Raw genomic sequence first — 15,564 nt, 5'->3', positions numbered from 1 at the left:
CGGTCCAAATGGAGGTTTGGTTGGGGATGAGGATGAGCTAGTCCCTGCGTCGTGTGCAGCAATCCCACTCCTACGGGGTGTGGACACACCATGACAATGGAGAGTCCACTTTTCCTAAGGGTGGGAGTTTTACTAGAAACACATTGTAGTGTGTATCCTTGGTAATTATTATTATTTTTTTTTTAGCTCTAGAAAGTTCAATTTTTTTCTAGGGTGAAAAATGAGAAAAATTCAGGATATTGTGATTGTTATCCATAGACACTGATAAGATTTTAGGACTGGATCATAAATTCTGGCAGTTCCCTTATTTTTAAAAAATTATTGGTATTAGTACTAAACATGCTTATAAGTAAATTCGATATATTTTTCTTGAGTTATTGTTAAATATGAAGATTGCAGATTACAGCAAGGTATATAATTACAAATTTTGTGAACCCTGACTATAGTTATTCACAGAAATTTTTTTTTTCATCCGTTGAAGCTGTATTAAGGCATTTCCTTCTTCTCTCTTTTCTGAAGGTGTTTTCATTTTTACAAAGGAACTATTAGTTATTTTAAACATATATACAACCACGGACAATAGTCTTACAGGAATATTCGAAACCTCCTTACCTATTTACACATCCGCCGGGGACTAGTCTGCCGGATTCTTTCAGCTCTCCCCCTTTCCCCTTGGAGCACATACATGTATGGTCACATACACTATTAAAGCCCTAACTTCCTGTCTCTGCCCTCCCACTCTTTCTGAGTCATCCTGAAGTTAGCATGTCATTTCCCTGCATGTGTGTACGCGAGGACATACGTATAAGCACACATAACGTATAAGTATTTTGTTCATAAAAGCTTCACAAGCATCCTATGACATTTCAAATCTTTTTTCTGAGGAGCATACTGCATGCATCCTTTTGCAACTTTCTTTTTATACAATTACTAGAGGCCCAGTGCACAAAATTCGTGCACAGGTAGGGTCCTTAGCAGCTGCCGGCCGGGGCCTTCCTTTATTCCACGCCGCCCCCTGGTGGTCAGTGCACATCCTAGTGAGTGATTGAACTCCTGGTCTCCTGGTCGAACTCCCTAGGGGACACTTTGCATATTAGGCTTTTATATAGAGAGATATTCCTAAGACTTATTCCTGTTGATGCGTAGATTCTAGTTCATTTTAACTGCTGTAGGATAGTCCATTTTTAGAACAAATTAAAATGTACTTGGTTGATTCCCCTATGAGAAGAGAGTTGTTTCCATCCTCTCACAAACAGTGCTACAGGGACTATTTTGGAACTGTCCACACATGCGCACAGACAGGGTTTCCCATGGGCACATGAGGGGGAACTGCTGCGTCAATCACGCACATCTTGGAAGTTACTAACTGTGGCCAAGGCGTTCTCCAAAGGGACGGCATCATTTTATACTCTCGCCAGCTGCCTATGGGAGTTTCCATTCCCTCCATTATCAGCCTGTAAAACTGTTGTCAACATGATGGGTGTGAAATGGTGTATGATTGTTATTTCAATTTGCATTTCCTTTAATTGGGCACAATTTGCCACTTGGTCATATTTCTAACATGCGCTTACACTTAACAGAAGAAAATATCTTTGTGATCTAAGGGCAGAGAAGGAGTTTTTAAAACTTCGAAAGTACAAATCATAAGAAAAACAGTGATAAACTTGGTGGACGAAAGTTAAGGATTTCTGTTTATGAAGCAACACAGGAAAAGGTTATTGGGTGAAAGAATAGGAGAAAGTATCTGTATCCAATAGGGGATTAATATAGAAATAAATATGTAAATATCTAAGGAATGTCTGCCACTGGAATGTGATTGAGATCCCATTAAAAAAAAAAAAAGACAGACACACCCTCGCTGGTTTGGCTCAGTGGATAGAGCATCAACCTGCAGACTGAAGGGCGCCGGGTTTGATTCTGATCAAGGGTCACATGCAAGGGTTGCGGGCTCGTGCAGGAGGCAGCCAATGATTCTCTCTCATCATTGATGTTTCTATCTCTCTCCCTCCTCTTCCTTCCTCTCTGAAGTCAATAAAAATATATTTAAAAAATAGGCGAACAAATGAATAGATAATTTGCAGAAGTTCAAAAAACTAACAAGCATATGAAAACATGCTCAAACTCTCTGACTTCCAGAGAAACTCAAGTTTAAATGAGATACCACTTTTACAGCCATAGGACTGGCAAAATTATAAAGCTGGGCAATGCCAAGTGCTGCTGAGGAGATGGAGGCATTACTACAGCTGCTACAGCAACCAAACCTCGTGCAGTCCTGGCAGGAAGGCAGGCTGCAGAGCTATCCTTTCCAAAACTACTTCGTCAGATGGGTACCAAACCCAGCAATCCTGTCCCTGGGTATACATTCCACAGACATTCTCACACAGGCCTATGAGAAGACGTGTGCGAGGATGTTTGCTGCAACTTTAGCGGTGGTGATGGGGCGATGGAGACTGTCTGGAAGTCCATCACCAGGAGAGTGGTTAAGTGAGAGGCAGTGGATTCATGATGAAGGACTGTGCAGCAGTTAGAAAGCAATGAGTTACATGCAAATAGAGATAGCAACACGGATGAATCTAAAATATAGCGATAAGTGAAAACAGTTAAAACTGAGTGAGATCTGGAACATAGTCCAGATGTAAATAATAAATACATGCACACAAAATAAGGACACATACAAACGAAATATATATATATATATTAAATAATATGTATTATAATATATATATAATTAATAATATATATATATATATTAAACGCATTGGATGGCTGCCTATAAGAGGAGGTGAAGGAGAACAGGCCATTTGTAGAAAATGAAAAATTAGTAGCTGCCATTTCCTCTGAGAAGTCTTCGCTGGCCACCTTATCTAAAGAAGACATTCCTATGATTTTATTTAAATTCATGTTCTTGTTTCCTTCATAATATCTTAATGTATAGTTATTTTGTTTGTTGTGACTGCCTTCCCCAGTAAGATACGGATTTATTAAGGCAGTATCACTTCAATACTGCTCATCACAGTGTCACCAGTCTCTCTGATAATGCTTGGCACACAGAAGGTAGTTGAAAAATGGGTTGAATGAATAAAAAAAAAAAGGATCAAATGAAGGAGTGTAATGAATTCGTTGGAGCTGAGTTCCAGAAAGGGTAGCTGGGCCAAAGTCAGCAGACCCAAGAAATCCCCGGAGATTCTGCAGAGGACAGAGACGTGACAGAGCTGTGTTTGAGGAATGTCAGCAAGGCAGGGTGGAGTGGATGGAGGGAAGCGATTGAAACAAATGATATCCACTCAATAGCCTGGACTGGAGCTAGCCCAGTGGGCCTACCATGAGGTGAAGGAGTGGGAAGAAAGGCAATGAGAAAGCTGCTCTAAGGGAAGAAATGACTACATTTGGTAACAGACGAGATGGGGACCGTGAGGAAAAGGAAGTAAATGATGACTCCAGTGTTTTGAGCTCACGGTGCAGCTAAAGGGAGAAATTCTGAAGAATTCTTTTGGACAGAACACAGACAGACTTGGATATGTTGAAATCAAGGTGAGATGTTTACTGAGCATCACCTCTGGGCACGGAAGGTAACATCGCGTAAGAAAGACGTGATGTCTGCCTTCCCTGAGCTGGTGAAACAGGCAATGAGGGCAGCACGAGGGAGCAGTGGGGGAACAGCGCAGGGTGCTATGGTAGTGGACAAGCTTGCCAGTGAAGAGTGTTACATAAGGAATAAAGGACTTAACCCAGAATCATTTAAAATGTGAACTTGATTGCCCTAGTGGTTTGGCTCAGTGGACGGAGCGTCGGTCCACAGACTAAAGGGTCCCAGGATCGATTCTGTTCAAGGGCACGTACCAGGTTGCAAGCTAGATCCCCGGCCCTGGTCGGGGCATGTACCAAAGGCAACCAATCGATGTGTCTCTCCACTGTCTCTCCCCTCCCTTCCACTCCCTCTAAAAACCAATGGGAAAATAACTTCAGTGAAGATTAACAATAAAATTTGAACTTGATCTTAAAGTTGTACTTCCTGGAATCAAGTGGGTAGAGGAGAGATATATGAAAAGAAAACCAAATACTCTGTTTTTGCTTTTCTCCCCCCATTCTATATTCTCTTTTCTCCAAGCGATCCAAAGTATAAATAGATTTTTTAAAGTCTACAGTATTTGAATTCTCAATCACAAATAGAAAGCAATCTACCAACACTTGCTGAGCTCATATGAGGAATATGAATTACTATGAAATATACAAACTAGCTAATTTGAATAATTTTAGTATATTATTCATAATGTGATGAAATGCTTTTGGTTTATTGTTTAATCCCATTTTAACTAGCAAATTGCAATTACCCTAATTAAGAGAGAAATTTCCCCCAAACCGACAGATAAAACTTCTTTGTAAAACGGTATTTTACTGATCAAATTCCCTCTGAAATAATTCCAGTCATTCAGATAGTTTTCTGGGTTACTGTTGTCAATATTTGGGGACATACCATCATACGTTCCACTTTCTAATAATGCTCCACTCTCTTCCAGTGCTTTGAACTGTTCAACAGAAATGAAATTATAGTCCACCCCTGGCACTTCCCCATCTCTGGGGGCCCTTGTGGTGCCTAAGGAAAAAAACAACAAGAAAAAAATAGGTTGGAAGTGCTTTTAAACTTACAAAATATTGCAAATAATAGAATATATAGCCTATAGAGAACACATGGAGGAACAGAACATTGAATATATTGTACCTACTAGAATGAGGATCAGGAAATCTGAGGCAAGTTAAGATTCCTAAGTGAACGCAGGAAAATAAATAACGTAGGATGAGTCAATAAACTTGAATAAACCTACAGGTAGCCATAAAATTCAAAACTACAAAGACTATAAAATTGTAGTGTCAGAGAGAGCTTAACTTTCTAAGACACAACAGTTAATTCTTCCTTTAAACCTCAGTTATCATTCCTTAACATTTAACAACCCACCAATGACAGACCTCATTTTTAGGTAGCTAACGTGTATTTTTTTTCCTTCCTTAGAGAAAAGAAATGAACGTTCTACTTACTAGACGCATAAAGGACAATTAAAAGAAAAAAATTTAAGGTCTTCTAATGAACTCTATTTTAAAAACTTGGGAAAATATTAATTATGAAATTATTTTAGGTGAATAAAAAGGCTTAAGGCTTAATAAAGGTAGGTATTTACACACATTGCTTCTTAGCCATTATTCTCTTCAAGTAATTTTTAAAAATTAAGCAGTAAGTAAGCTGTTCAATACAATTCAGCAACAGAGCACTGAATTTTATCTGCTAAGGAATTCATGCTAAAGTACAATTGATCCTTGAACAATGAGGGGGAGGATCACCAACCCCCTAACACACAGGTGAAAATCCGCATAGAACTTGTGACTCCCCCAAAACACAACTACTGGTCCTTTGGTATCCATGGGGACTGGAGAAAATAGGGTCCGGGTTGAACCCTCAAAACCTATGTCAGCATTCTAGCACCCCCAAATCGATAACAATCCTAATTTAAAATATTAATACAGTTTAAGAGCCATGTTACATTCCTAATTATAAGTACTAGAATCAATAAAATATTTTGTTTTTAAAAAAATGTATTTTTATTGATTTCGGGGGGGGGGATAGAAACATCAATGACGAGAGAGAAATCATTGATCAGCTGCCTCCTGCACGCCCCCCACTGGGAATCGAACCCACACCCCAGACATGTGACCTGACTGGGAATTGAATCGTGCCCTCCTGAGTCATAGATCGATGCTCAACCACTGAGCCACACCAGCCGGGCCTTCATGGGTTGTTGTCTTTTTTTTTTTTTTTTAATATATTTTATTGATTTTTTACAGAGAGGAAAGGAGAGAGATAGAGAGTTAGAAACATCGATGAGAGAGAAACATCGATCAGCTGCCTCCTGCACACCTCCCACTGGGGATGTGCCCGCAACCCAGGTAGATGCCCTTGACCGGAATCGAACCTGGGACCCTTCAGTCCACAGGCCGATGCTCTATCCACTGAGCCAAACCGGCCCTGGCGGGTTGTTGTCTTTTTAAAGAAAAGAAAAGGTAGCTTGACAGAAAGGGGTACAAGAGAGGGGTGAGGGTACTGAACGAAAAGGATAAGGCAAAATGTGCAGTAAGCAATTTTAACATAAAGCACATGTTCCAATTGAGAAAAGAGGCCAGACTGAGATGAATAAGCATCCTGCACAGACCACGTCATTCAGCTGTGTTTGTATATTCAGTGTTTATTTGCTGCTACTCGATGACGCAAAACATGAACGTGTTCAGGAAAATGGAATACAAACCGGTATGACCTCAATTAAATTGACATCGTTCTCCTACCTACTCACCCATCACATAGGAACTTATTTGCATCACGGAAACAAATGTGGTAGCAGAACAGAGGGTATCTTTCCCCACTCTATTTTTTTTTTCACCTTTGAAAAAATAACCTTTTGAAGACTGATGTGTTTTTCATGTTAATGTCGTTAAACTTATCAATCCTTTCCTTTATAGCTAATGCTTTTGGTGTCTTGAAGAAATTTTTTCCAAGACCCCTGGGGAGAGGCTATGTTCTTTTTAAAAAGCATCACAGCTTTGCCTTTCATGCCTGATACTTCAATGCACTCAGATGGTTTAATTAGGGGACCTGGCGAGAGGTAGTGGTCTACTTTCCTTTTTTACCAAATGGCTACTCAGCATGATTTACTGAAACGACCATTACTTCCCCTCCCATCCACCACAGGGCTTCTGTCACAGAAACTTACATAGAATTGTCGGTGCAAGACTGGGTACCCATCACCGGGCTCTCCTGCACATCCCACCTACCTCCTGACCTGACCACCCCTGCACCATTGACGGGGTAACTACGTTTCATGATAAATCTTGGGATTTATAGAGCAAGTCTATTGATTTTGTATCCATTTGTTTTTGTTGTTCCACTTATCTGTGCGTTCACTGGTTGCTTCTTTGTGCCCTGACCACAGATCAAACCCACAAACTTGGCATATTGGGACGATGCCCTCACCAACTGAGCTACCTGGCCAGGGCCAACCTTGTTTTTTTCTATGCATAGCCTTTTCCATCTAAATTCTGGAACCAAATAAACAAGCTAAAAATGTTGGGATTTTTATGGAGTTAGATTGAATCTATTAATCAATTTGAGAAGGACTGATATCTTTGCCATATTGCATCTACAAGCAAGAAATCTCTGCCAATATATTTAGACCTTCAATGTACCTTAATTTTACCTTACAGAGGTCTTTATAGTTCTTTAAGGATTAATTTCTAAGTATTTCAAATTTTTATGATATTATAAAGGGTATCTTTTTATAAACTTCCATCTTGTTGATGGTATAAAAGAAGGTAATTGTGGGAACTCCTTTGGTCGCTGTATTCCGATATCATTTACCTACAACAAAATTCACTAATTCTAACAGTACAATTCTGTGAGTTTTGGGAACCATCACAATTGATAAGGGAAATGAGAAAAACGTATCATATTTCTCCAGTGAGAATTAAAGGTTAACAATTTGACACAGAGATGCTACCGATTTGAAGGAATCTACTGATAGCAATGGAAGGCAAGAGCAGGAAACACCGCAAAGTAGAATCAAAGATTAAAGCTGGCGTTTCCAGGGACCAGGACAGAGGCGTGTGGGGAGCGGTGGTCACCACCTGCTCAGTCTTCCCTGCAGCTGTTCCCACAATTCAGTGCGTGGTCAAGTCCTGCCTGCTAACACTGGTCTTCCTTGCAAATACAATATTATTAAGATCAGGTGCATTTGTACACTATGTAATTCTGTGAGCAGTGCTCCCAAAATACTACAACTTTGAAGGCTAAAGGAGTCCTTAAATGGACAGTTTTGGCGTGTGAATCTGGTAATGACGTTAGCCGTACTGGCGTTCTGAATGTTATCATACTGTCTCACTGCATTCTCTGGCACTTTCCACGGTCTGAGTATTAGCTACAAGTTCCCGTGCTTTGCAAATAGTCTAACAGGAGAGGTGCAGAGAGAAGATGCGGAAATCGATGTGGAACACGCCAACCCGATTCAGAAACTGCTCTAAAATCTGAAGTAGAAGCAACGTGGAGTTCAAAGGCAACACCACAATCAGGGCCAGGAGACAGAATATTTTCATCATTAAAACAGAAAGCAAGCTCAGATGAACGGCCAATGACTGACGCCCAATTTTAAGACGCCCTTGGATACCCGCTTCCAATCTGGGGAATATCAACAAAAGACAGAGAAATTTATGTCTAGAATATCTGTTACCCAACAAAGGGGAGGCAAGCAGATAATGTAACTGATACTTTGTGTGCTTTACAATTTCATTGTAGGAGTGAAAAAGTCACGTAGTAAATATGTGTGATGGTTCCTTTCAAATTTTATCATTATTTTTATTTTGTGTTAACGCTCCCCCTTTTTAAGTTGATCTATTTGCAAATGGCACTCTCAGGCCACTTAAAAGTGTTACTAATAATCGTGCTACAGGAGTCCACAATGGTAACAGACCAGCAGATTCATTGTCCTTTTCTCTCTTTAAGCACATGGAGCTCTCGGGAGAAGCCACCCCGCCCCGCGGTGCTTGGAGCCGTCATTACGGTCATAACGGTCACCTGCCGCAGTCATTTCGGGTCCCAAGGTACTTGGTTCAGCTGGCACTTTTATCGCAATCAACCAAAAATTACCCTGTGATTAAACTGTGATGCCACTTCTGGTCCTGAATTACAAACACCCGACTTCCCACTGGCTGGCACCTGGCACTGAACTGAGCCCAAGAACACAACCAAAACCAAGTCTAAAATTCCTTCCCACGGGGCCTGTCCCCCGGGGCCACGGCCAGTGCCAATGCTGTATCAGCCAGGGTCCAAGCAGGAGAGAGAAACCGCATGGTAACCCGAACAAGGACAGCTTAATATAAAGAATTATTAACCGCTAGAGGCCCGATGCGCAAAAGTCATGCAAGAGTAGGCCTTTCTTCCCCCGGCTGCTGGCACCAGCTTCCCTCTGGCACCCGGGACCCGGGCTTCCCTCACAGCCCCGGTTTCGTCCAGAAGGACATCCAGTCTAATTAGCATGTAACGCTTTTATTATTATAGATTCCCGAGGAGCTAAGAGGGAGTAAAAGGGAATGCTAAAGCATACCGCCCTGGAGCTGAGGGAGAACACCCAAGTGAGGAACAAACTTGGAAGAGCCCGCCCGGCCTGGCTCAGTGCTTGAGCTTTGACCCATGAACCAGGAGGTCACAGTTCCATTCCCGGTCAAGGGCGCATGCCTGGTTTGTGGGCTTGATCCCCAGGAGGAGGCGTGAAGGAGGCAGCCGATCAGTGATTCTCTCTCATCATTGATGTTTCTCTCTCTCCCTCTCTTTGAAATTAATAAAAATATATTTGAGGGGGAAAAAAATCTTGGAAGAGAGGGACACTCCCAGCCTGGGAACCGGACCTCATTGGAGAAGGAGTGGCTCCCCGTCCTTGGGAGGCGGCGGCAGGGAAATGTCTGCTGGGCTCTGGATGAAACTGACAAGCCAGCTCCCTGTGGTGGCAGCAGGGAGTGGTGTGTGGAAGGTGCTAGTAATTTACTAGAGAACCAGCTGGGATGCTGGCTGGACTTGCCAGATCCTACTGGAAAACCACATGCGGGGAGATTAATGAAATGTGGGGAGCAGCTGGGGTGCCCACGGAACGCGTCAGGAAGCAGAGAAGTCACTGGTGCACCGTGCAGCTCACAAAGCCACCTGGGAAGGTGTTGCTGATTCGCTGCTGGGAAGCCCACAGCTGCACCCCCACTCCACCCCCACCCCACCAGCCTCTGGGAAGCTGCCTGCTGGTGCGGGGCTGACATTGCAGAGTGTCGTTTTGCAGGCAGGATGGGGGGAAAGACACTAGCAACTTCCTTCCTTTCTTGTGGCGAATAGTTCAGTCACAAGCATGTTCGCTGGACCCTTTGGGGCTGGCTTAACTGCCTTTGCAAACACGCCTGCAGGAGCTGGTGCAAGGCGGGAGCCTGACCGGTCTCTGGGGCAGGCTGGTGAGAACTCTCCCGCCCGGGGCAGGCGCGGGGACTGGGTAAGCAAGCAGCTCCCGGAGCCCCTGGCCTGGCCTTGGGGGGTCTCAGGCGGCAATGCCCGGCTCAGGGCTCAGCAGCAGGCCGTGGCGCTTGGGCAGCCTGCTGGGCTCTGCCCGGCTCTCCCCCTGAGCGAGGCCCAGCATGCCCCCAGGCGGAGGGTGAGGAAACCAGAGGACCCCTTCGCGTGTCACGCTGCCTCTACTGCGGCGACTGGCAACTGCAGCGCCCATTCTCTTTCTCTGTCATTAGTTTTGCTGCTCCATTGCCTCAGATTTTGTCAGTGGAGAACCCCGAGGTGGCCCCCCTCTTTTTTTTTAAGTCCTTCTGATGTGTCCCCATCGTTTCTTAAGCATTTATGTACTTTCTGGTACAATGAGATGTTCCAAGCTCATCTTGTATTTCCCTTGCCCCACACCTGGAATCAGAATTTTCTCCACGAAGATCTGGTATTGTTTAGTGAAGGAATAATACTCAGAGACCCGATGGGGTTGCGGCCACCTCCATGAGCAAGCGAAGCGGTCCTGTGAGGATCTGAAAGGCTGCAGCTGTGTGGACCCTACGGATTAAAACTACATAAATTGTAGCTCCTTTCTAGGGCAAAACCTCACACTGAGGAGGAGGTGCAAAACTAGGACACAAGTAAATTAGAAAGAGGATCCAAGGAAAAGTGGCAGTGGGCAGCAGAAGGTACGAGCACTTATTTTATTAACTTGTTTTAACAAGGACGACGGAGCTCTAGAGCTAGGAACCTAAAAATGCTACCCCGAGACACCCGGTGCAGGCAAAGCACCAAGTTCCTTACAAGGGAACGATAATCAGATTATTTCAGAATTTTTCAGAACAATGCTTTACAGCAGAAGACAATTGACTAACATAATTAAGACAGGCCAGGAAAGAAAATATGAGCCCGACATTGCATACCCGTCCAAACAAACGTGAAGTATAAAAACCACAAGCAAAGGGCGGCGGTGGTCTAGTGGGCCTTCCTAGCAAGTCTAGCGGAGAACAAGCTTTAGATAACCGTGATCACTGAAGGAACAGCAATAGGCCTGGCGAGTGTGGCTCAGTTGGTTGAGCACTGTCCTGTGCACCGAAAGGTTGCCGGTTCGATTCACAGTCATGGCACATACCCGGGTGGTGGGCTCGGTCCCCGGTGGGGGGTGAGCACGAGGCAGCCCATGGGTGTTTCACTCTCACACTGATGTCTCTCTCACAGGGATGTTTCTCTGTCTGAGGCTCAGGAGGATTCTAGCAACTAGGAAGATGCTAGCATCAGGATTTTGAACTCCATCTTGCCTAGCTCTTTGCCACTACATAATGCTATTTGTTTTTAAGTCCAAGCAAGAAAGAGTGAGGTCTAAGGCAGTGCAGAGGGATAGATGTTTAAGAAGCATCATTGGAAAAGCCTGATAACGGACTGGGCATTGTGTGAGATTAATAACAAGAAAAAGAAATCGAGAATTTCAGAGCCATTACAAAAGCAGGCATCCACAAGGAGTTAAAGATAGTGAAAAGGAAAACAGCCAAGTGTCCTTTTATGCCTTCGTATTGTTTACTGCTTTTTACTCTTCACCAGACCCGCGCTAACTACAGCTAACACTTAGGCATACATGATTTCTTGTTTTGTGTTTTATCAAAAAACCCAAAACACCGTTACAACAGCAACGAGGTCCTACGAAAACCATTAAGACTGGAGTAGAAACACCAACATCAATGTCAACATTCAAAATGGTTGCCAAAAGGAAGGCACTGCGTTTTTCTTCCTTTTTTTTCCCTTTGGGGATGGGGCAGACTTTAAAATTAGCAAAGTCCTCGTAGTCAATACAAAAATGTCTCCGTGTGCGAGGCACTGAGAGCACAGAAGTCTTGTTCCTGCTCAGGCTGTAGAAATTGATTTATAAGAATAAAATCTAGTTAGCAGCATGTACACAGATTGACTTTTCAAAAGGTCCCAATATAGAATCTTTGGGTTTTTCTACTTTGAAAAACAAAACCCCTGAAAGTTCTCCGAAAAATGTTTCTCTTTCTCCAACTTTTGTTGCATTCCAGGGCTGAACCTTAGTCTTCACAATTTCATATGAGATGCTCTACTCTAATTCGTTCTAGATCAGCCGTGGGCAAACTACTGCCCGTTTGAAATGAATAAAACTAAAAAAAAAAAAAAAAGACCGTACCCTTTTATGTAATGATGTTTACTTTGAATTTATATTAGTTCACACAAACACTCCATCCATGCTTTTGTTCCGGCCCTCCGGTCCAGTTTAAGAACCCATTGTGGCCCTGGAGTCAAAAAGTTTGCCCACCCCTGGCTAGATGTTCGGCCAGTTACACAAGGATCTATTTCTTTTATTCCATTTCCTACTTACACGGAATGGTTCTCAAGTAGAGATTATCTCTGATCACTTGCTGCAGTTTGTGGTCAATCGATCCTTTCTGAAACTGAAGACTCAGGTAATGTCGCAAATCTTTGTTAATGACTTTGCCTAGAAAAGAAAACAAAAGAAGACAAAATGCGTTAACTGTTAGCTCTCCAGTTAAATATTGACTAAATACCCTTACACAATAAACAGAAAATGAACAATAAAGAGAAATCAGCATATTTTACTAAAAGCAAGATAACCAACACCAAATTATTAAAGGCACTCTAATTAAAATATATACATGATTTTACAAGGTAGGGGAGGGAGATGGCATAGGTCAGAGAAGACAACAAGGTAAGTTCACTCGGTCCCATGGCTTTAAATACCATCTATATGCTGACAACTTCCAAATTCTTATCACCTCTCTATTCAAATATGTTCTCGCCACACCGACCATGTTTCTGACCTTTGAAAAGGCCAAATGAGTCCTACCTCCGTGCCTTCTCTCACTAAATTGAACAGGCATTTTCCATCCACTTACTTGACTCCGCGATACAATGTGAATAAAACAAGAGCGGAAGATTCTTTTCTTATTTGTGGGGGGAAGGGGAAATAAAAAGAGGAATATTAGGGGGGGGTCTCCAAGAAATAGTAAGTAGAAAAATGGAGGACTGAAGACATCTGATAGCAATGAATTTTTAGTGAGGCTGAACTTAAAATGAAACCCAAAGCAATCCATACTGTTGAGTGGAAAGACCTCAGATAATTAGGAAAGAGCAATGCTAAGACAAAATAGATTATCTTACTGAATAAGAAATAACTGCTTAATTAAAATGTACTCTTATTTTTTAAATATATTTTTATTGATTTCAGTGAGGAAGGGAGAGGGAGAGAGAGATAGAAACATCAATGATGAGAGAGAATCATTGATGGGCTGCCTCCTGCATGCCCTGACCGGGAATCGAGCCCACAATCTGGGCATGTGCCCTGACAGGGAATCGAACTGTGACCTCCTGGTTCCTAGGTTGACATTCAACCACTGAGTCACGCTGGCCGGGCTGCTCTTTGTTTTATTTGAACAGCATAGTTATGACAAGGTTAGATAAATCAAAAGGTTACTACAGATCAGTTCATTCTTTTCACCCTATGAGAGGGTGCTAATATAAGCAGGAAATCAGAGTCCTTCTGAAGTTAGAGATAATATTCAGATCCTTAACTGAATACACACAAACCCAAATGTCCCTGTTTTGCCAAAAATAGATGCTAAGTAAGCCGGGAACTTTTATGATGAAAGAAAACCTGAAAGCCCTAGCCGGTTTGGCCCAGTGGATAGAGCGTTGGCCTGTGGACTGAAGGGTTTGGAGTTCAATTCCATCAAGGGCACATGCCCGGGTTTCGGGCTTGATCCCCGGTAGGAAGCGTGCAGGAGGCAGCCAATCAATGATTCTCTCTCATCATTGATGTTTCTATCTCTCCGTCTCTTCCTCACTGAAATCAATAAAATATAAAAAAAAAAACACCACACAGTAAAATAAAAAAAAAAGGAAAAGAAAAGAAAAAGAAAAACAAAGATATTCACCGGGAGAACATAGAAGAATCCCTAATCCCACAGATTGCTTCTGCAGGCACGTAGGGGCCCCATCAACTGGAGTCCAATCCAGATGGGAGCATATTATTTCATTTGTTATTTATATCATAGTACTTGTTTGTCACTGGGTAGAAGGAACCCCTAATTCATAATCAATACCACACAATCTCATTGCTTACAGAATAAAAACATATCCAACAACGGGTTCAACAAGTCAATTATAAAGGTTAACCAATTATATGGGTTGGTGTTCCTTAAGATTAATAATTTATAATGAACTACACTAGCTACAGCACTCATCATAGACTTCCTTGCTTCAGGAAACCAAAAGAATTTTCAGAAGGGGACAGAATGTTACTGTTGCCTCTTCGATATGATTCTAGGAAAAATTTTTAAGTATAAATAACTTGTACAGGCAGATGACTAGAGTGACGTGAGGGCCAGCCAAGAGTCACTGCAGAAGAACCTATATTATCAAATGTACATGAACTTCTGCCTTCTGTGTAGGGAGCATTTCACAGAAACTTGATATGTCAAGGGCATGAAACACATCCACCCGGGGTTAATGTAGTTGTCGTGAAACAAATAAGAAAAAAGGTTCCTCACAGTGGCATTCTCACCCAGCCAGCCTTTGCTCTAGGCCCTGAGCTCGTCCACTGACTTCTAAGTGATTTATAAGTCAGGCTGATTTATGGAAGTTACAAGCAGATCTATATATCTAAAATACAGCTCAGGTGGGGAAAGGCCTACAACTGAAATTTCAATCCTATAAATCCAGGCACGCTAGTTTTGATATATAAATCCTTAGTCAAAAGAACTCTGAAGTAGAAATCCACGCTTTCTGAATGTATGCAAATTAATACCCACTCCTGGGTCTCTCTGAGGCATTGGTGTAGGGACACTGATTACTACTTAGATAAACCCTGTGGCATGCTGGCTTAGGTGTGGCCACAGGAGCAGCTGTACATCAGCCTAAATGCCAACATGTCATTGTCTTTCCATGAGGATAGTCTAGCAAGTGGTTGGCAAAGTCTCCTGAAGTCGAGATACAACATGTCTTTAGCATTCTCCAATCCAGTCATTACAAAATCAAATTAAAAAAAATAGGAAAATGGGGTCTGTTTGACATGTCTTATTCTTATAAATTCACATCGATTCGTGGTGATCATCCTATTCTTTTCTAAGCACTTACAACACTGTATTTTTAAAAAATAATCTCTTCAAATTTTGATTGCAGAGAAAGACAAAAAAACATATGATTTCACTTATATGTTGGATCTAAAGAACAAAATAAATGAACAAAACTGAAACAGACTCAGACTCAGAGAGCTAGCTGGTGGCTGCCAGAGGGGAGGGAGGTTGGGGGCCTGGATGAAAAAGGTGAAGGGATTAAAAAGTATAGATTGGCAGTTACAGAATATTCAAAGATATGTAAAGTGCAGCACAGGGAATAGTGTTAACAATCCTATCTAATAAAGATGGAATATGCAAACTGACCACCACACCATCACAAAGATGGCAGCGCCCATAGCCACAAGATGGTAGCACCTAGTC

At 42.3% G+C, this 15,564-nt stretch overlaps 1 protein-coding gene across 1 annotated transcript in view; it reads right to left on the bottom strand.

The window, feature by feature from the left end:
• The window catches only part of MAGI3 (membrane associated guanylate kinase, WW and PDZ domain containing 3), a 162,885-nt gene that overhangs the window by 42,726 nt on the left and 104,595 nt on the right, over nt 1–15,564 (bottom strand). Inside the window, exons 3-4 of the mRNA XM_006763140.1 lie at nt 12,429–12,545; nt 4,475–4,594 (exon numbers count right to left, since the gene is read on the bottom strand). Coding sequence (XP_006763203.1) covers nt 4,475–4,594; nt 12,429–12,545 — 237 coding nt within the window. The remainder of the gene's footprint in view (nt 1–4,474; nt 4,595–12,428; nt 12,546–15,564) is intronic.

Source organism: Myotis davidii, unplaced genomic scaffold (genome assembly GCF_000327345.1).
Source record: "Myotis davidii unplaced genomic scaffold, ASM32734v1 scaffold217, whole genome shotgun sequence".
Taxonomy (NCBI): domain Eukaryota; kingdom Metazoa; phylum Chordata; class Mammalia; order Chiroptera; family Vespertilionidae; genus Myotis; species Myotis davidii.
Note: the sequence above shows the minus strand (reverse complement) of the source record. Positions and strands in the feature narration are given on the sequence as shown.